The 22,402-nt window shown below is 38.0% G+C and overlaps 2 protein-coding genes across 6 annotated transcripts; one reads left to right on the top strand and one right to left on the bottom strand.

The window, feature by feature from the left end:
- Positions 1–2,626: 2,626 nt before the first annotated feature.
- On the bottom strand, positions 2,627–19,351 carry LOC113232808 (exonuclease 3'-5' domain-containing protein 2). 4 transcript variants are annotated; one of them, XM_026467623.1, is made up of 10 exons: positions 18,895–19,351; positions 18,540–18,696; positions 16,702–16,902; positions 15,526–15,764; positions 13,619–13,765; positions 13,336–13,538; positions 13,049–13,217; positions 12,725–12,886; positions 12,353–12,523; positions 2,627–2,924 (listed from the first exon to the last, which is right to left on the bottom strand). In XM_026467623.1, the coding sequence occupies exons 1-10, from the start codon at positions 19,080–19,082 to the stop codon at positions 2,849–2,851; spliced, it is 1,713 nt and encodes a 570-aa protein (XP_026323408.1). In that variant the 5' UTR covers positions 19,083–19,351; the 3' UTR covers positions 2,627–2,848. The 4 variants fall into 4 exon arrangements, 3 of the variants coding, with proteins under 3 accessions (XP_026323408.1, XP_026323409.1, XP_026323410.1); XM_026467624.1 differs by having other exon boundaries at positions 12,353–12,520; XM_026467625.1 differs by lacking the exon at positions 2,627–2,924 and adding an exon at positions 3,111–3,288.
- A 398-nt stretch (positions 19,352–19,749) lies between these two features.
- Positions 19,750–22,399, top strand: LOC113233177 (probable ATP-dependent RNA helicase DDX23). Of its 2 annotated transcripts, XM_026468199.1 has the most exons (2): positions 19,750–20,168; positions 20,517–22,397. In XM_026468199.1, exons 1-2 carry the CDS (start codon positions 19,825–19,827, stop codon positions 22,348–22,350), a joined length of 2,178 nt encoding a protein of 725 aa, XP_026323984.1. In that variant the 5' UTR covers positions 19,750–19,824; the 3' UTR covers positions 22,351–22,397. The 2 variants fall into 2 exon arrangements, with proteins under 2 accessions (XP_026323984.1, XP_026323983.1); XM_026468198.1 differs by having other exon boundaries at positions 19,750–22,399.
- The last annotated feature ends 3 nt before the right edge of the window (positions 22,400–22,402 follow it).

Genomic DNA, 22,402 nt, shown 5'->3' with positions numbered 1-22,402 from the left:
GTGGCAGTACTACCCTGGACGAACTCACAAGGAGCTCTACTGCTACTAGTGATTTTTGAATATGATTTTCGGAACGAAAATGGCTCAAATGCTAATCCGTCAGTGGCAGCGTGTTGTCTTTGCAAATGCAGATTCAACAATAAATGCGGCGTTAATATCTCGACGCGGGAGTAGAATTTTTAAACTGAAAGAACAAAATGAAAGGGACCTTTATGAATCACTGCTATTCGAGCTTTAATTGCACAATTTCATCTTCACCACAGTGTGACTAATGTAACAAAATATTTTTTTAAGATGGTTTTACGGTATAAACTCATTTTTAAATTTTTTGATTTGGGTCACTTTCATTGTAAGGGTGCGAAGTATTAGTCGGATGATTGCGTCATATTGCGTCATGCGTTAGAAGAAACATACCGACTGATTCGCTAGCTGCCATGCGTTAGAACAGTACCGGCGGATAGACAGAGACAAATTTCATTCATTAAAATACAATAGATGAATGCGTATTATTACATATGATATGGTAAAAAGAAAAGAGATAACTTTAAATATGTGTTTTTTAGAGGACATTAGTTTTATTAATGGATATTAAATGGAAATTTGTGTATTTTGTATGTTTGAAGATATGAAGTTAACGAAATCATATTACGTTATTATGTACTAAGTTTTAAATAATAGTTTTATTATGAAGTAGTGTATTTTGGCAAAGTAATCGATAATATTTATTTTTCATTAAATGTTCACACGCATATTACATTAATAAAATAATAATAAATTTAGTAAATTATAACATAGTAATAAGAATATGGCATTAAGTACTTTATCATTTACAATAACATGCCTGAATTTCACAATTTTTTCAAGTTACGTAATTTGGTTGTATTATGATACTCAATAGAGATGTGATGTGACTATTTATTTTCGTTAAATGACATCAGCTGATCGCAACTGTTCATGGCGAAATTTCCATAAATAACGTAGTGTGTACTAAAACAACTTTGCTAACTAGTTTCATACCATTAACTGAATCCGACCTTCAAATATGACCACACCTTTCTGTTACACCCTGTATAGTATCGATGAAGGCCATAACATTGTTTCAAATAAATTGAAAATCCTATATCGTCATTAGACTGCGAAAGTAGAAAAATCTGAAATTAAAAATATATTTGATATTTAAATATAGCAGCGATAGCAGCGCAGGAATTTTATATACGTTACACGTTTGAACTATTCCAATCTACTAAGACAGCGAAATTAGTACAATTTGAATTTCAGGTTCAGCGAAACGCAGCAGACTTAAATATCTAAATATATACTCTTCGTTATTATTCTAATGTGAAACGCAAGCACTCGCCCAGTTTCCTGTGATGACGTCACTTGTCGCCACCGCCGCGTGAACACAGCTAAGGAATACACGTTGTTGCTGCAATAAAATCTTTCTAATTTGCAGTTATGGGTTTATTCATGGTTCATTCCTCGCTTCTGTTATAAAATCAGAAACAATAAATAAGCTTTGAGGTTCAAACTAATTCCAATAAAGGTAAGTACTTACGTTAGATTTAAAATAGACTCATTATTCAATGCACTGAACAATAAATACAGCACAATTAATACAACAAATTTTAATACAGTACACAAAAAATAAACGGCCATCGTGGTCAAACGGTTATCATCATGGACTGCCACCCAGAGGTTCGGAGTTCGATTCCCGGGCTGGGAGAAATATTTGTATGCCTTAACATTTATTTCTCTCGTGACTTTGGTTGCAATTTGTGGTTGTCTACCTATGTATGTGTCCATGGCACCTGTTGATACAGTTTCCCTAGTGTGGGGCTATAATGTTAAAAAAAGCAATTGTTTTTTACTTCCATGATTCAATGACACATATTTTATAGGTAGTTTATTTATAAGCATCTGGAATATAAAGAAACGTATAGTAAGAGTCGAGAAATAAAAAATCCACTGAATCAGCGACAATGTTGATAAAACGGGAACAATGCACACTCGGCGCTCAGAACGAGGTGTGTTACTTTTCAGTTTGTTACGCAACATACGTATGTTTCCCCTCACATATATTTGTTATAGTAACACATTTTTGAAGATAGTGTTGTTTTCTGAAGATGAAGGGGCTGATATGATATAGTCGCCTTTACGACAAACGGACTCTTAATTTCTGAAGATATTCTAAAATAAAACGATTTTCCAATAAATGCTCTTGACTTCTTCGCCCTTTCTACAAAACAACTAATTATATCTTTTAAATTTTAATTTAGCATTAATTTTAAAATAAAATAGTAAATGTTTGCTAAATGAGATTTTCTAAACCACGCTTTCTTAATTCCATAGGAAACATTTGACAGGCGTCGCTGTCAAACGTGGAAAAAAGGCAAAGTATTCAAACACATTTGTTTTTCTATTAAAAATATAAGTTTTTAAAAATGGAAAATCTTACGTAACCACTATGTGCAAATTTTACACAAAATTAGTCATTTTTGTATAGACTCCATCCAATGATCATCAATTTCTTTTAATATTTTCTGCCTAACAAATCAAGAAATAATTTAAAAAACTCCTCAATTAAGAGAAAATTATTATTATTATTATTAACCCTCATCTGAGAAGAGACCCGTGCCCAGCTGTGGGACGTATAAATGGGTTAATGATGATAATGATGATATACGTTATTTTATAATCAGAAGATAAAATGAAAACAAAACAAATTTGACATAACAAGTATATAAAAAACATCTTATTTATACTTAACATAACTTCCATATTATCTATTTTAATCATTGATTTTAATTAAATATTTAGTACATAGTAGGTCATAAAGTCAAACGTAGGATTAAAGCCACTTCAAAAGGCCAATCAGCTTTACATCTTTTTCAGATAATCTTCCTTCGTTCCACTTTACTCGTAACCTGAGAATAATAAAAGCACATAATTTTAATTCAGGGCCACTAAATACGTAAACAATATTTAAAAAGTAATTACAACATTTGAAAATGGAAGTCTTTGGCTGTAGAATACAGTTTGTTTAATCTGACTATCGCTTGTTTTTACATTGTGGTGTCATTTTAGAAATTGGTAGTCTACATCACCATGGATTTAACTCGTGAAAATTTTCGTAGTATGATTTTCTACGACTTTAAGTGTAATTTAACAGCACAACGGAGCTTCGCTCGGCTTCAAACTGCTTTTGGCGATTAAGCACCAGGCAAGACTATTTATAACTGGTTTGCAGAAGTCAAACGCGGTCGTGTGAATCTCAGTGACGAATTTCGTCTGTGAACAACAAAAATATCGATGCTGTGTGCCGTATGATCAACACAGACAGGCATGTGACATACCATGAGATTCGGGCATCTTTAGGCATAGGCATGAGTCAAATACAATCAATACTACACAAACATTTGGGTGTGAAAAAACTGTGCTCTCGGTGGATCCCACACAATTTGACTGAGGCTCAAAAAACGGATCGCGTCACTTGGTGCAATGCCATGCTTACCAGATTCAATGAAGGGGCGTCAAATTTGATGTGGGACATAGTAACAGGTGATGAAACATGGATTTATAGTTACGATCCCAAAACAAAAAAGCAATCTAGCGTATGGGTTTTTCGAAATGAGCCGAAACCAACCAAAGTGGCGCGCATGCAAAGTGCCTCTAAGCGAATGATTGCTTCTTTTTTAATAAAACTGGACACGTGGCTACTGTTGCTTTAGAGAATCGTTGTACCGTGAATAGTGATTGGTACACTACCATTTGTTTTGTCTGAAGTTATTGACAAACTCCGTAAAAATAACCGTAAACGCCGTATCATCTTGGACCATGATAATGCGAGAACTGGCATTACACGGCCAGAGAGACAAATGAATTTTTGAAGGTGAACAACGTTGACCTTATGAGCCATCCCGCGTACAGTCCCGACCTGGCACCTTGTGACTTTTATTTATTTCCAAAAATTAAGAACCAGTTAAGCGGTTAACGATTTTCATCACCTGAAGAGGCTGTCGAAGAGTATGAAAAATATGTTTCAGAGATTGTCACGGAGGAGTGGCATAAATGTTTTCAAAATTCCTTCATTCGTATGCAAAAGTGCATTAACACTAACGGAGAATATTTTGAGAAACAATTAATTTCTGAACATTTATAGTTGACGGGGCCAAAATGGGGTAGGGTGAACGCACTGACTGACCTTGAGTTGTTCCTCGATAGATGTGTCGGTCGCTGGTGTTTACGCGTATGCCCAGGTGTTAAGGGGTTGTCTCGCCGCCCACTCTGGTCTCTCACAGACAGATGAGATGCTAAGATGATTTTCCGTATTGCTGATTTTCCGTACTGCCGTTGGACAACTGCTACGGTGATATCGCGTCAAAAGCGACCGTTCGCTAGCGCGGCGTAGTTGCAACAGGGCCCGTCAAAACGGGGAATATCCTACCCTCAAATCAGTGCGTTTTTTAGGATAGGAATAGAGAGGAGGTGAGTAGATAATTTGTGCATTTGCGAAGATCCTACGTATCAAATCTGACATACCGCCTCCCAAAGAGTTGCTAAACTCTTTAGTAGATTCTAGGGTATAAATTAGTTAAAGTAGCCTAAGTCTAATTAAGTCAAGAGTTATATGCATGCTGTACCGTAAGATTGAATACAAACTAAACTATATCTAAGTATAAATTTTTAAGGATGATTTTTGAAGTTAATTTTGTTGCTTTGTGTCGCATTTGGGTAATGGACACACCTTAGTGATCGATCTGGTGCAGAACCCGTTACTGGTTTTTATCTCGACTACGCGTACCACACCGTCAGAGCCGGGATGGAGAGCGGATATTCGACCTTTACGCCATCTAAGGGGTGAGGTGTTCTCTTCTCTGATCAAAACTAGATCGCCCAATTGAAGATTGGGGGTATGTTTGCACCACTTAGAGCGCTGCTGTAAGTTGTGAAGATATTCGCTCTGCCATCTTCGCCAGAACTGTTGTGAAATTTGTTGTACAAGTTTCCAACGCCTCAACGGTGAGATGTGTTTGTCATCGACGGTATCCTCGGGGAGGCTAACCATTGGCTGACCAATAAGGAAATGACCGGGTGTAAGCGTGTCAAGATTAGATGTGTCGTCTGTCAATGGACATAACGGCCTAGAGTTAAGAACTGCCTCAGCCCTAGCGAACACTGTGCACAGTTCTTCGAAAGTGAGCACCTGCTCTCCTACCGTTCGAAGCAGCAATTGCTTAGCTGACTTTACCGTCGACTCCCACAGCCCACCCATATGTGGAGCGTAAGGAGGATTCATATGCCATCTGACACCGAATTTAGTTAATTTATCCCTAACTTGTTGTCTGTCAAGGTAGTTAGCGGCCCCTTGGAAGTTTTTACCACAGTCAGAGTAAACATCCGACGGCATTCCCCTTTTCGCAACAAACCTATGAAAAGAAGCCAGAAATGCTTCGGTTGTTAAATCTGAAGTCACTTCGAGGTGTACCGCCTTTACGGCGAGACAAATGTAGACACAAAGGTACGCTTTGAGTGTCTTTACCTTCCGCATGGTGGAAGTCTTTATTATAAAGGGACCCGCAAAATCGACCCCCACACGAGTGAATGGATGACTTAGTTGCACCCGACTAGACGGAAGATTGCCCATAAAGGGTTCCAGAGGTTTCGTCTTGAGCCTGTGACAACGATAGCACTTGAAGACCACACGGCGTACGACTTGTCGAGCAGCTAAAATCCAGAATTTCTGGCGTAGAATGTTAACAAGTATGGAGGGACCAGCATGGACATATGTCAGATGATAGTGGTTAATTATCAGGATAGTCAAGTGATGCGCTTTTGGAAGCAACAATGGATGTTTGACATCGTAAGGTAAGTTGGAGTGCCTGAGTCTTCCACCAACGCGAAGAAGACCATTTGCATCAATGAAGGGATCGAGACGCCGAAGCGGACATGACAAGGATCGGCCTTTATTGATGGCTGAAATTTGGTCGGCGAAGACTTCACTCTGCACCAATTTGACAAGAGTTTTGAGAGAATTGTTGAGTTCATGAACCTTAAGAGCTCCTGCGGACCTAACGCCGCCTGGTCGAGCGTTGTGGTAAAAACGTAGGAGCCATGCAACTAAACGTTGCAACGGTGGTAAAGAACTGTAGCTTGTGATGAGTGAGTGCATGAAGGAAACCTCGGCTGCAGCTACCATTGAAGAGACAGCGTCGTGTTTGAGACCAGGCAATGCTTCCGTTTCGACGCATGGGGTTGTGGGCCAGGTGGATGCATCAGCCCTTAACCAAAAGGGAGACCACCACAACGGGTGACCCACAAGGCTCTCGGCAGTAATGCCCCTACTCGCGCAATCCGCGGGATTGGACGCGGAGGGTACATATCGCCACCCAGCGGATGGTATTAGGCCTTGGACCTGGGAAACACGATTTCCCTCAAAGGTCTGCAGCTTATGCGGTGGAGTGCGCAACCACGCAAGCACGATGGTAGAGTCGCACCAAGCAGTGGCACCACTTAAGTTGATTTTGCCTTGTAAAAGGCTCATATAGTGACCAATCAGTCGAGCAAGGAGCACGGCCCCGCAGAGCTCGAGACGTGGAATGGTCAGCTTTTGACGTAAAGGAGCTACTCTTGACCGGCCACGAAGCAGATGAACGCTGACTTCGCCGGAAGAGTGCTGAACTCGAAGGTATATAACGGCGGCGTAACCGTTTTCAGACGCATCGCAGAATCCCATAATCTCGCATATGTATGCGTTTGTGCTGAGTATGAATCTGGGTATTTGTGGCAGTTTAAGGAGTTTGAAAGTCTCTGCGAATGAATCCCAGAGCTTAATGATCTCGTCTGGCAGTTGATCGTCCCAGGAAATATCTAGGGTGCAGACTCGCTGCATTAAGACCTTAGCAAAAAAGGTAACAGGCGCTAAGTAACCGCACGGGTCGTAGATACGAGCGATGTTGGAAAGAATTTCGCGTTTGGTACGGCACGTACCTAGATTTGAGACCTGATAAACGAAACTATCCGATGCGGAGTTCCACTCTACTCCCAGTATCTTAAAAATGTTATCTCCTGACTCTTCTCTAAATGTTTCTTAAGGTTTCTCTAAATGGTCGGCTGGATAAGTTTCTAAAACTTCAGCGCTGTTACTGGCCCATTTACGCAACTGGAAACCACCTTGAGCTAATACATCCACCAACTGTTGTTGAAGTATCTTGGCAGATGGAACGTCGTCGGCACCTGTGATGACGTCATCGACAAAGGTGTCGCGTTGAAGCGCTTCGGCAGCAGCAGGATACTGTTCCGCGTTGAGCGAAGCTAGTTCGTGTACGACGCGCATAGCTAGATAAGCCGCGGAGGAGACACCATATGTCACTGTCGTCAGCTCGAACTGTTGTATGGGCTGATCAGGGGACTCACGCCAGAAGATGGTCTGGAATTTGCAATCGTCGTCATGTAGCTTAACCTGACGATACATTTGTTTGATGTCGCAGGTGAACACAATGGCGTGAGTTCTGAAACGCAGAATGATGTCCTCGACGTGCTGCTGTAGCTTTGGACCTGCCATCAGTAGCTGGTTGAGTGAGACACCGGAGCTACCAGGCGCGGAGGCGTCGAATACCGCTCGAAGTTTGGTGGTGCTACTGCTATCTTTAAGCACACCATGATGGGGTATGTAGTATCTATTCGAAGATATGTTGGGAGAAATTGGTCGCATGTGACCTGCGTTAAGATAATCTCTCATGAACTCTATGTAGAGTTCCTTAAGACGACTGTCTTTGCTAAGTTTCCGCTCTAAACCACAAAACCGCTTAAGAGCGCTATCAAATGTTGAACCTAGAGGCACATATCCAGGTTTGAATGGTAAGCGTACGATAAACCTACCGAAAGAGTCGCGAGAGTGGGTCTCTACAAAATGCTTTTCGCAAAGCAGATCTTCTGGATCCTGTATGGCTTTCGTTGGAACCTCCTCTACTTCCCAGAACTTTGTAAGAATGGAATTGAGGTCAACGGTACAGGACATAGATACAGCTTGATGCGAACCGTAAGATTTCGATGGAGCTCTACCCATCAGAACCCAGCCGAAAATAGATGAGTATGCGGAAGGAAATCCGTCGCCTAAAGAAAATTTGCGGCCATTGAAAATTTGTTCATAGATTTCTACACCTAGGAGCATGTCTATGGGTCCGGGCACCGAGAACTTATCATCAGCCAGCCTAAGATCTCTACACCTGCCGACCACTTCTGGAGCCAGTTGAGTACTAGGAAGATTGCCAGTAATCTGCTTAAGAATAACTGCAGTGGTTACCAACGGGGTACTGCATGGATCCATTAACGAATGGATGGCACATTGAACGCTACCATTGGTGCGTTGTCCACTAGTTTCTCCTAGTCCAAAGAGTACAGAAGGGCAGGAGCGAGGCAATTGTAGTTTCCGTGCTAATGTTTCTGTGATTATGGTGACCTGTGAACCGCTATCTATGAGAGCTCGAACTTTAATAATAGAATTATTGGCGTCTCTAACTCCAACCACAGCCGTGCCCAATAGTACAGTAGATCCACCGTGGATGCTATGAACATGGGGCGGTTGTATTGTAGAGCTTAAAGTGGATACAACGGGCTCTGGCTGGGCAGTTGATCTTTGAATAGTATGAGAATTGTTCTCTAAGTGTAGCTTAGTATGATGACGGCCATGACAAATTTGACAACTACTTTTAGATTTACATTGGCTTACATGATGTGAGCGCAGGCAATTAAAACATAATTTGTTATCAATGACAAACTGTTTACGGTCAGCTGGTGTCATCGAGTTGAATTTCTCACAAGAGTAGATGATATGTTCACCTTGACAATATGAACAAGTGTATGGAAGTTTGATAACAAAAGATTTTGACGATGTGTGAGGTTGAGCCGTAATGTGGCTGCTTGAATGAGAAGTTGATGATTTGGATCCCATGACAGCTTCCGACGCTTTAAGCTGAGTTTTCAAAAATTCAAGTAATTCATCAAAAGTTGGAATGTCATTAGTTGATTCCCGTTGGTGATCCAACTCAAACTTACTCCGTAAATCTGTAGGGAGTTTGCGTAAAATAATGTGTAATAAGATAAAACTCCAAGAATCCGTGTCAAATCCTAGTACCGATAATGCTTGAATATTTTCATTGAGTGTGTTTACAAGTTTCCTTAAGTTAGCGTTAAGTTGATTTTGATTTATGTGTATATTTAATATAGCTTCTAAATGTTTGTCTGCAATTAATCTTTTATTCTGATATCTCTCTGTTAATAAATCATAAGCGACAGAATAATTACCATCTGAAAGTTCCAAATGTCTAATTAAATTTAAAGGCTCCTTATCTAATGTTGACAATAGGTAATGCATCTTTTGTACACTGGGTAGCTCACGGTTATCATGCACTAAACTATTGAACATTGCTATGTAGTTAGGCCATTCTGTGTAAACACCAGAAAACTTAGGTAATGTTATTTTGGGTAAAACAAAGTGTGTAGGTTTTTGTACCTGTGTTTGTGTTTCATTTAATGTCTGTGACGGTGTATTGAGTTGAGAAATCAAATCACCTAATATTTGAACGGAATAGTACTTATCGTAAAAACTGGTATATTGTTTGTCTAATTCTATTTTGAAGTTTTCATCAGAAGACTTTGACAATAAAAAGGAGTATGCTTCTTCGAAATTGCCGCGGTAACCGTCTATATCACGATAACGGACCTTAAATGACGCTAACAAACCGGGATCTTTATCAGATTGAGCACTCATTTGATTTGCAAGACGATATAACGAATCCATGAATTTGTCGTTTGCATTCAATTTTATTGTGTACAATGCATGCTTTGAAGTGTCATCCGAAACAGTGTGTTTAACTTTGCTGGATGCCATAATATGATTTCACTTTAAAAGATTAGTTTAAATAAGTTTTCACGAAAATGAGGTTATGATGTGAACTCGTTTACAAATAAATGTCACTTGTCATAGAGTACTGGAAAGAATGAAATGTCCAAGTCACAGACAAAAAAAAAATTTCTATGTTGAATTATTGAACGGAATGAATTGACGATGATTGTCAATTACACCAAAGATTAATGTTACCAGAGACAATGTCACAAAATGAACGTTTCAACTTGCGTAAAATATGAAAATGAGAATTATCTACCGCCAAATGTAGAAAAATAATTTGAGGACGAAAATGTTTGATAAAAATGTAGATTTGCACAAATGATTACGTGAATGGATTTTGATCAGAGATAATGCGGATAGGATGGATGAGACAGGACTCAAAGGATCAAGGTATTTGGCTCAAAGAACCACGCTATTCGGCTCAAAGAACCACGCTATTCGGCTCAAAGAACCACGCTTTTCGGCTCAAAGAATCACGCTATCCGGCTCGAAGGACCATGCTATGACGGGGCCAAAATGGGGTAGGGTGAACGCACTGACTGACCTTGAGTTGTTCCTCGATAGATGTGTCGGTCGCTGGTGTTTACGCGTATGCCCAGGTGTTAAGGGGTTGTCTCGCCGCCCACTCTGGTCTCTCACAGACAGATGAGATGCTAAGATGATTTTCCGTATTGCTGATTTTCCGTACTGCCGTTGGACAACTGCTACGGTGATATCGCGTCAAAAGCGACCGTTCGCTAGCGCGGCGTAGTTGCAACAGGGCCCGTCAAAACGGGGAATATCCTACCCTCAAATCAGTGCGTTTTTTAGGATAGGAATAGAGAGGAGGTGAGTAGATAATTTGTGCATTTGCGAAGATCCTACGTATCAAATCTGACAATAGTATTTTTTCTTATTAATTCCAGAAAGTTATAGTGCGCCTCACGTAAATTATTTTACAACACAACCCGATTAAATCTTGTGAGAGAAGTAGAAAATCTGTCCATGGCTACAAGAGTGTCATTCAATAATAAAAGAAAGGAATTATGATTTTTTTTTCATTAAAATATAAGTGCGCATTTGACCTCCATCTCACCTGATGGAAAGTGACGATGAGGTCGACGATGGAGCATGCAAACCTAAATAATGCCTATTCACTCTCGCCTTGAAAAGGCCCAAGTTATAACGTTCAGGGAACAAGTCTGCAGGCAGGGACTTCCACTCCATAGCCGTTCGCCATATAAATGTGGAAGCATAACGCTTCGTATGAATCTTTGGAATATCCACAACATAGGGGTGGAACCCAAGCCTACGCCTAGTCCCCCGGCGATGGAAAGGGGAAAGCTGAATTAAATCGTGTAATTCAATCGCACACTCTACGTGATATATCCTATAAAATACCGATAAGCAGGCAACTTTATGGCGGTGTTCAAGGCTCTGCAGCTTCGCCTCCACTAATTCCGAGTCATCTATAAGCCTCTTGGCACGGTTGTCAATTGAATCCAAAGTGGCCAGTATGTAGCAGAGCCATACCAAAGGTGGCAGCAGTACTCCAAGCACGACCGGACTTGCGCTTGGTACAGCCACAGCGGAAGCAACTATACTGGTGTAAAGTAACGCCTCACCCTGGAAAGGATGCCAAGCTTCTTTGTTGCATTTTTGGCCATGGATTCAATGTATATGACGAAGTTCAAATTGGACGACAGGTCCATTCCAAGTAGCTGGAGACAGTCGGCTATCGGTATGGATATATTACGAAAAGTCGGAGTCAGATCATAGGGACTCCGTTTTGTGGAGAATAGACACGCCTGCATTTTGGTAGCGTTAAATTTGACCAGATTGTCATCGCCCCAATCGGAGACTGCCTTGAGCGTCTAATGCAAACGGCTAACCATGGACTCTCGACAAGACTGTATTTCCTCTGCACTAACCCTCGCATTGGTCAAGTACCTATCTACAACTGTGCTGTCATCAGCATACGCAAAGGTACCTGGAATTAACATATCATTGACATGCAGTAGAAAGAGAGTTGCAGACAGTACGGGACCCTGAGGAACTCAATCAATCAATCAATCTAAGACCACTCGAATCGAACGTTCGCTCAAGAAATCCGAGATCCAATTGCAAAGGTAAGTGGGAAGTCTATAAGAGGGAAACTTACTTAATAGGCTTGCGTGCCAGACCCTGTCAAAAGCTTTAGAAATGTCCAAAGATACTGCAAGTGCCTTGCTTTTATATAGCCTCGCTCCATATGTGACAGCAAGAAATAGCAGTAACAAGAAATTTCAAATAATAATTTATATTCATAAAAGAATTATATTCTCTTTTTCTAATTCTCAAATTAGGCAACAAAAGCAATTGATAAATAAATATGACTACTAACCACAAATCCTTTACAAGTTATACTGTACATTAAGTACTTATTAAAAAAGCTAAAATTAATAACTTGGTTAATTTTGGTCATACCTTTCCTCATTATGTTTGACAGACCATAAGTCGGGCATGTACTTGGGTTTCATAGACGTCAAGAAATGTTCCCTCCATAGCTCTTCAAGACGCAACAAACCACCTTCTTTGTTAAAGTAGTACTCGACTACTTTGAGTCCATGAGACTCGTAATCTGCATTCTCGAAACTGCTGAAAAATTATATTTTTGTTATAAATTTAGTTAATAAAATGTTATTAAAACGGATTAAATTTTTATTTTTGTAGTTGATAAAGCCGCGGCAAATTTGAACAAGTGTGATGCACCACATAAATTGCACACATAAAATTTTTCTAAGTAGGTTTTTTAGAATAACTGGTTAATATAGTATAGGCTCAAAATTCAATACTAACACAACTTGAATTTTGGCCGCTTCTACCAGCAACTCTTCAGTAACTTCGTCATTCTGCGGGTAATGCTGCAGGATTATGTTCTCTAGTTCTTCTCGTCGAGCATCTGGTAGGACGTGTTTACGAGTTTGGTACAAAAGTGCACGAGCAGCAGAACGAATTTTCCTGTAAGTATTAGAAAACTTTTGTTTTCAAGTTTTCACAGTTAACAGTGGTTTTATTTTTAAATAATTGGATAATTTGTGCGTTTATAGAGAAAAACGGTAGTAATATAAATTTATGTTAAGATATAGATATTATTCTAAACATATGTATAGTCACACATACTTGCAATCCATATCCTCGATGTATTTAGCTTGATCAGCTTTCAAAGAAAGTGGAGCGTTACACAGGGCGGCCAATCTTTCTCGCACTACTTGATCGCGCATATTGCTAGTTTGATGACAATCGGCGCACAATAAAACCACATCATGGGAAGAATGATCTTTCATTATTTCTAAATATAACAAAAAATTTAATTAATACTGTGAAATTGTGGTCAGTGGTAGTTCCAGTTGAAAAAATTGAAGAAAATTAGCGAAAATACGAAGAGTCATCAACCAACATAAACTTACCAGGAAAATATTTCCTATACTCCCTGGGCACCACATTCTTGCGAATATATGATTCGGTCTTCCCACACACAACACATTTGTTTTCTTTGGTCAATTGATAATAACGACCAACGTCGCCTACGGATCGGCCAGCGGGCTCAAATCGCAGGCGCACCGTCAAAGGTTCTTTGCCTACTACATCCGCTAGTTCTTTTTCTACGTACCTGAAAATATTAATAAAAATACATCTTTACAATCTTAATTGAAAAATTATCCAAAATCACGAATTAAAACCACTACATACCACATTGCCTTTTTGTTATCGCAAGTACATAGCATTTCTCCGTCAGGCGCCTCTAGGTAACAGTTGTGGTATAGTGGTTTAGACCTCGTAGCGTGTGGGTACCTTTTACTACGTACGTCCTTTACTTTTCCTTCCTTCCTTTCTTTCCTACAACAACCATCTTTGTTTCTAATCATCCTATTAAGTAGTAAACTAATTATAAATTATGTTCTGTAATTTTTTATTAAGGGACTGTTTTCTCAATATTTATTATGTTTTTAGCTGTCGCAGTTGTTTTTAAAGTAACTTTTTCTGTTTCTGTAGAAAAGTAATATACTACCTTTTTTTGTATATAAGATTATTGATACTAAAATAACTAAAATTAACTGACTCTAAAACTGAACATCGACACACGTTACTCCGACTATATGTTACATAGACATGATTTTACTCAGACACTATGCTACTTCGACAATACAGACGAGATGCTTCTTATAAAATCTTTGTACTCCGACAAAAATTATCACCATTACAAACGTAGGAAACGGTTACTTATATCGATCGATATGGCAAAAAAATAACAAAATCATATAATCGAAAAATTCTTTTATTAATTGTATTTTTAATATAGTAATTACATAGAGTGTAACAAAAAAACTTTTAAATTACATACGTAAAATTCTATATTTTTTAATCGAGGGACTAAAACTAATTAATATACCCAAGATTTAGCGAGGGTATCTATTGTTGCGAGTGTTTGTATTGGGTTTTAGTCTTGAGGTGAAAATTTTACTTTTCAAAGTCAAGAGAAAAAAAATTCAATCATTTACGCTCTACAACAAAATCACGAACCAAATTATTGAAGTTTTCACGGTAATGCAGATACAACAAACGCAATAAAACGCCACGATTAGCGGTTTTTGGCAATCATGAGCGTCTTTCGAACGATTTAAGTGCTACGTCGCGTCACTAAAAAAATGCTCCATACACAAACTCATTAAACGATGGAAAATAACATGGCACCATCGTCTATGCGGAAAAGGCACGGAATTAAAACCGAGCGTAGTCTTAAAAACGTAACATATCCTTAAAATAGTTGATTTTTTTTATGACTTTTTCAATGAACTTGATATTGAAAATCGTCAAAAAAATTTTGTTTAAATTATCCCGTGTAGCGCGACATAACTGTTACGTAAACTGTCACTCCTCTCGCGCCGCGCAGCTACCTGAGGAATCGACTCAGTTAAGCGGTAGGTCTGTAGTTAATAGTTTTTTCAATTCTCATGCTCTAAACATACGTCAATTAGCCTTACGTAGCGAGAGTAAAGTGCATGTTTAATCCATAGGGAGTATAAAGTACCTAGTTCTTTAATTTACTTCGAGTGACCTGGACAAACTCAAACAGCGAAAACAGACAAAATTTCAATAAATAAAACAAATAATTACAACTAAAATGACACTTAAAAATAATCACAAAAACAAACAGAGAAATTACAACTTAACATAATAATTCATCAAAGTAAATAAACTTACAGTTTCACAGAGATCGCTGCGCTGCGGAACTTTAATAAAAAAAAAGTGCTTGTGTGTGGGCAATTTTCATTACGAAAATGTTATGTTAACCGTTTTTTACATGGGTTTGTAATGATAATAATTCTTATCGGAGTACATCGTCTGTGTTGTCGGAGTAGTACGCCACTGTGTCTGAGTAAAATCATGTCAAAGTAACAATTTATAAGTCGGAGTAACGTGTGTCGAAGTTTAGTTTTAGAGTCAATATAACTACATCCATTGATAAGTATTTGACATTTATCGAGGAAACTCTCAACATCTAAGTTTCTGGTGACTGCCATGCAGGTAGTGAGTGGGCCCTTTTAGTCCGCAGACTAGATATTATGATGGACATAATATTATAATACAATACTTACGTCACATCTCCCTTCTGTTTAACAGTTTGCTTGGTTTTAAAGTTAACGTCCACGTAATTAGCACATAGCTTGTCCAAGTTATTCCAAATATTATTATTATTTAACAAAGACAGTATTGTAGATTTACTATACTGGTTCACCAGACACACGAAAATCTTGATTGCAACATGCGCGTCTGCGGCAGCGTAATTTATTTGTCGGTGTGTTAACTCGTCTGCTTCCCAATTACTACAACGTATCTAATGAGAAAGAAGGCAATAATTATATTGGCCACGTCCACAGATATATACCTACATCTAGATAGACACCGCAGGTGTACCTATCTCGCGTGCCCAATGCATTGCAATATAAGCTATATACGCTGAGTTGCTGCTGCAACGCGCCCGACCGTTATCTTAGTTAAACATCAGTGGAAAACGCGGAAAATGCCTAATTGTGCCACTAGAAACGCACAACCACCACAGCTGTGAGAAGATAAATAAACCGGGAAATTCTTTTCACAGTTATGTAATTTTGTAATCAGAATATGCATAATTTATCTTTTAAATAAACTATTTTCATTTTGAATGAATTTCGAGAAAACATATATGCAAACAAGTGTTATGCCGCGTGATTCGTAATACATTGCGGCTTTTACTTGGTGCGGTACACTTGTGAACCTTCTTTAGTACGCCATGAATATCGAACGAGGGATACTTTCATATAATGCATTCAGTTTTGTGTTATGTTTTTGATCAAATTTCATATTTAGTGATTTTCACTTGATGCAACACAGTTTTCGATTCTGATATGAGATGATTAGGAATCAAAGGGATGATAATTGTTATGACCTTAGAAAATGTTATAAAAATATTCTATGAAGTAATTGTTGTTTTTTTAGTTAACTTTTTTTTCTAAATACGTGTTGCGTCCGCGTTTTCGATTTAATCAATAGTTTTAGTGCCGAAGGTATCCCATCACTAAATAGCGCTTGTAACGTCTTCGGAGGTACAAAAAATGTTGCACGTTTGGTTTTTACACTTGCAGTGTCTTTTTAGATATATGTATATGTGTGTGGCCACGTCGCTTACAAAACCAGTATCTGAAAACTGATTTGTCTTCTGCCAGCAGTAATAATGCTACTTTTATAGAATACCTGTAAATAAAATTTTAAATTGAGACGAAAATACTATGTACCCTCCAACTTTTGTCCAGGACGACACGCAGCAAAGATTTGGACAAAGCAGCCAAACCACCAGGGTTATAACTACACAACTCAGCCAAATGACGTATATCTATCGTGGACTTTAAAGTTACAGAATAATCTTGATACAAATATTTTGCATCATCTGTAGCAGCCACACCAACTTTGTAGATTGTTTCGTCTTCCAAAAGACTCTGCAAACAAAATAATGTCTTAATAGTAACAAAGTAAGAAAGTTTGCCTGCTTAAGGTGTTATGGATTAATTATTACATATAATTTTTAGAATAATTTTTACACTGTTGAACTGTGATTTCGTAATGATTTTCAAAACAGCGGAAAATCATTAATAATAATAATATTTTTAATATTTTGCTTTATTGATTTTTTAATAAGGCACAAATATACATAAGTCATAAATTAAATTAAATTATCGAGTTCTTAGGTTTTCGCGATTGTTACACATAGGAAATCAAACTGTTTTTCCAGATTTACATGACATACATTTGTTTTTACAAATAAACCAATGTATCGGGCCCTTTACAGGTCCCATGGACATGGTTGACTGAGGTGGTAAAGTCAACAACCAGTTATATCTAATATTAATGCAAACCACACTATCTTTTCACTATAATTACAAAAGTTGTTCATTAAATACTTTATTTTTAATGTTACAAAGAACATTCCAACTAACGCTACATCTGTTTTACAAATTATTTTATTTTAAGAATATGAATCTTTAATAAGTCAAATTTATTATTAATTAAGTAATAATGGAAATTACAATAAATTACAATTAAATTAATCACAATCGAAAAAAAAACCAGTTTACAAGTGCACATTAGTGTTTAATATAAAAAACAGTTGATTGAACAGCACTGATAACAATATTTCATAATTATATATCAAATTACAGATTGATATGACATGATACTTATTCATATTATAATTGCATCATATACTATTTCTACCCAAAATAATCAGGAAATAAGAATGAGTCACATAAATCATGGGTATTTGTAACCAATATTAAGCATTAGTGATTAATGGCTGCCACCTTAGTCAGCCATGGGATCAGTAAAGGGTCCGAAACACTAGTTTGTTTTATAGTCTATTCCAAATCATTTTCAACAAAAAGTAAACAAACCTGTTTGGTTAAAATTCTAAAGCAATAACTCAATAAATTGAATAAGTAACACTTTCACATATATTTCGAAGATTTCAATTTGATATATCAACTCTTTTTCCAACAATATTCATTTGAATAGCATCGTAAAATCGTATTTGAAAAATGGTAGTCCAAAAGTGAGGTTGTTATTCCTCTATACTTCTATGACTTCCCTATGGTTGCATAGTGCTGTTCAAAAAAAAACATTCGATCAATCAATTAAGATTTAGTAATCGATTATTACATTGAATATTTCAATTGCAATCGAACGAGTATCTAAGTGTAAGGATTTGAAGGAGGATTTAAATTTAAATTTTAAATATACTTATATAGGTTATGTAAGGAAAACCGCTAGTATGACTCGATTGAATGAATCGATTCATTCAATTAATTAATTGATTGATTTGTAGTTGACGTTACAATTGGCCATCACTAAACCGTCTATGGACAGGTCAGTGACTTGTTTGTTTGCTTTTTGTTCAAAATGGATTGAAACGAAGTATAAAAAACAAATACTTCCAATTTACTTTCATATTCAATGAGTAACAATTGCGTCAAGCTAAGAACTCAATATGTTAGTAAGAGTTTTTACCACATAAAGTACAGAATAAATAAACATACAATCAACTGTACATTTTAAGCTTGCATGATTCTGTATGACTAACCTTTAGAGAGTTGGGAACTGTTGCCATCAGGTTCAATCGAAATAGGCCACAGAAGCCATCAAAGGTGGATAATTGGACTAGAGCAACTGGATGTCTTCTGCCTCGCTCTGTCACCCACTCACAGTCAAAGCCCACAGCTTTATGAATTTTAGTCCTCCTAGGAAAAGTAATCCACACAATTTTTTATTTAAACTGTGGTGATAACTTTTTGGCACTTGATGCAGATAAAATATTATGTTACAGAAATAATTTAACTATAAAAAAAACACAAAACAATCCATTTATTGCATATGTTGATGACTGTACCTACTCAAGAGCTTAAGAGGTTATGAACACGCAAACAAATTAAACTTACCTCCGTATTACATTGATGACTTCGTCGCAAACTTTCTCAGTAGTAACAGTTTTCACTGTTAGGTAATTTAAGGCCTCTGCAGCATCACGCAATCGATACTTGTACCTCAAGACAACATAAGTAATACCAGCGCAAGTTAGCGCAATCGCTGCAGAAGTTACCCCAACTTTAATTTTGGAAGATTCCATTTTGTTTCACAACAGAAATCAATATAATAAAAAAAAGAATCACTTATTTAATTCTCATACGTTTAGTGGAGAACAATATTCAACAAAACAAACTTCTAAAACAATGAAACTCGTGCAAAATGTTCAAAATCAAAACAAATCACAACGAACACCTTTCAATTCAAGACTGACTGAAATCATCGACTTTCGGATACACGTATTTATATAGAAGTTTTGGGCCACGTAAGACATAAATATTAAAAGATTAATAGTTAGGGGCATTATAGTTAGGGGTATAAACAAAATATGTAATAAATTTTTCCATCCTCTACTTCACTTCACTTTTTATTTTTATGGCTCCATCAATATGAGAACTGATGATTTTGCCAAAGTCACAGTTGAAAGAAAAAAAACGAAACAAAAAAAAAATTTCGCTAAGCTCTAATAGGACATTAACCGGTGTTGGTAAGTTGGACTACGGGAGTACTCAGTTGAGAATGTAAAACAAAACAGCAAAACAATATTTATAAATATATGTTATTTAAGTGGATAAATTTACATAGAGTAACAATATGGGGGGAGAACACTAAAGTTAAGTTCTTTGCGTGAAAGATCAAGAAAAAGGCTGTATAGCTTTATGCCAAAGCCGTTACACTATAAAAAAAAACATTCTACGTAGTTTTACGCCAAATGTCATATAAGTTATGAAATATCAACGATATCTATGAATATCCTGTAAGTTCTTTCATTTACTTTATAAATAATGGTGCGTGAACGTAGCCCTGATCGACGACGGTCCCGTTCTAGAGACAGACACGAACGCAACCGCCATGACGACCGTGAATCACATCGGGACAAAACCAAGCGCAGAGAGCGTTCCCGAAGCCCTAGAAAAGAAAGAGACAGGTCTAGAAGCCCTAGTAAGAAAGACAAAGATAGATCTAGGAGTCCTAGGAAAGAAAGGGACAGATCGCGTAGTCCTATTAAAAAAGACCGTGAACGCTCTAGAAGTCCACGAAAAGAGCGCGGCCGGTCACGGAGTCCTAAGAAAAGGGACTTCAAAGATAAAGACAGACGTGAAGATAAAGACAAAAATAAACCGAAAAGGGAAGAAGAAAATGATGAAGTACAGGAAGTGGAAATGGAAGAGGAACAGAAGCCTATGAAACGTGAACCACTGTCATTGGAAGAGTTACTGGCTAAAAAAAAAGCCGAGGAGGAAGCCAGGAGCAAACCTGTATTCCTCACTAAGGAGCAAAGAGCTCAGCTTGCTCTGGAAAGGCGAAGGGAGCAAGTTGAAGCAATGAGAGCCCATGTTGAGCGCCCTACTATAACCACCATAGACCTCACTGGACCCTCTAAAAGAGATGATGATAAAAAGTACAAAGAAGACAGGGAACGTGAAAAGGAGAGGGAACGTGATAGGGAGAGAGAACGTGAAAAGGAGAGGGAAAGAGAACGAGATAGAGACAGAAAATATGACGATCGAAAGTCTGGAAGTGACAGAAGGGATGAAAAAAGAGATAAGAATGACGATCTTGCTACAGTAAAAGACAAGGAACGTGAAGAAGAAGCCATCAAAGCTCGCTATCTTGGCATTGTAAAGAAGAAACGAAGAGTCCGAAGGCTTAATGACAGGAAATTTGTATTTGATTGGGATGCTTCTGAAGACACTTCAAATGATTACAATGCCTTGTACAAAGAGCGCCATCAAGTACAATTTTTTGGTAGAGGCCACATTGCTGGCATTGACATTAAAGCACAAAAGAAAGATCACTGCAAATTCTATGGAAACTTATTGGAAAAACGAAGGACAGAATTGGAGAAAGAACAAGAGAAGTTACGTCTTAAGAAAGTTAAGAAGAAGGAAGATAAGCAGAAGTGGGATGACCGACATTGGTCAGAAAAGGATCATGATGAAATGACTGAAAGAGATTGGCGAATCTTTAGAGAAGATTACAATATTACCATCAAAGGAGGAAAGATTCCGAATCCCATCCGTTCATGGAAGGAAGTTAGCTTCCATCCTGATATCATGGATATAATCAACAAAGTTGGCTATAAAAGTCCAACCCCCATTCAAAGACAAGCAATACCCATTGGCTTACAAAACAGAGATATCATTGGTGTTGCAGAAACTGGTTCTGGTAAAACCTTGGCTTTCCTTATTCCTTTACTTACTTGGATTCAGTCTCTACCTAAGAATGAGCGTATGGAGGATGCTGATCAAGGTCCTTACGCCATCATCTTGGCGCCAACTCGTGAATTGGCACAACAAATTGAAGAGGAAACTAATAAATTTGGTATCCCATTAGGCATCACATCTGTTGTTGTAGTGGGAGGTCTCTCGCGCGAAGATCAGGGCTTTAAACTGAGATTGGGCTGTGAGATTGTCATTGCTACACCAGGTCGTCTTATAGATGTCTTAGAAAATCGATATTTAGTACTGAACCGTTGCACTTATGTAGTACTTGATGAGGCTGACCGCATGATTGATATGGGTTTTGAGCCTGATGTCCAGAAAATTCTTGAATATATGCCAGTTTCAAATATCAAACCCGACACAGATGAAGCAGAAGATGCTAATGTTTTATTGGCGAATTATAATTCAAAGAAGAAGTACAGACAAACTGTGATGTTTACAGCAACTATGCCACCTGCTGTAGAGCGTTTAGCGAGAACTTATCTCCGTAGGCCGTCTATTGTGTACATTGGATCTGTTGGTAAACCTGTTGACAGAACTGAACAGGTGGTCTTCATGATAGGTGAGAATGAGAAACGAAGAAAACTCACTGAAATACTGCAACGTGGAGTTGAACCACCAATTATTATCTTTGTCAACCAAAAGAAAGGCGCAGATGTGCTTGCCAAAGGTCTTGAGAAGCTTGGTTTCAATGCTTGCACGTTGCATGGTGGTAAAGGACAGGAGCAGCGTGACTTTGCCTTGGCAAGTCTCAAAAATGGTTCAAAAGATATACTGGTGGCGACAGATGTCGCAGGTCGTGGTATCGATATCAAGGATGTCAGTATGGTTATTAATTATGACATGGCGAAAACAATTGAAGACTATACGCATCGTATTGGTCGTACCGGCCGTGCAGGCAAGACAGGCAAAGCCGTATCATTCGTAACTAAGGAGGATTCTGCACTCTTTTATGATTTGAAGCAAGTGTTACTCGCAAGTTCAGTCTCAACTTGTCCTCCAGAGCTAATGAACCATCCAGAGGCGCAGCATAAGCCTGGTACAGTAGTCACTAAGAAACGAAGGGAGGAAATGATATTTGCTTAGCTTTTAAGTGTAAACATATGCAAATGAATATTGAAACATTAGGAAATAAACT

This window comes from Hyposmocoma kahamanoa, unplaced genomic scaffold (assembly GCF_003589595.1).
Source record: "Hyposmocoma kahamanoa isolate Upper Pololo Valley unplaced genomic scaffold, ASM358959v1 78, whole genome shotgun sequence".
Taxonomy (NCBI): domain Eukaryota; kingdom Metazoa; phylum Arthropoda; class Insecta; order Lepidoptera; family Cosmopterigidae; genus Hyposmocoma; species Hyposmocoma kahamanoa.
The sequence above is the reverse complement of the archived record's forward strand: the minus strand, read 5'-3'. Positions and strand labels throughout refer to the sequence as shown.

Excerpts from the sequence above, each read along its gene's own strand:
- LOC113232808 (XM_026467623.1), bottom strand. The coding sequence starts at position 19,082 with ATGGAATCTTCCAAAATTAAAGTTGGGGTAACTTCTGCAGCGATTGCG. Across the intron at positions 16,903-18,539 it reads CAGTTCCCAACTCTCTAAAG|AGTCTTTTGGAAGACGAAAC; the intron begins GTTAGTCATACA and ends TTTTGTTTGCAG. Across the intron at positions 15,765-16,701 it reads TCCTGGACAAAAGTTGGAGG|ATACGTTGTAGTAATTGGGA; the intron begins GTACATAGTATT and ends CTTTCTCATTAG.
- LOC113233177 (XM_026468198.1), top strand. The coding sequence starts at position 19,825 with ATGGTGCGTGAACGTAGCCCTGATCGACGACGGTCCCGTTCTAGAGAC.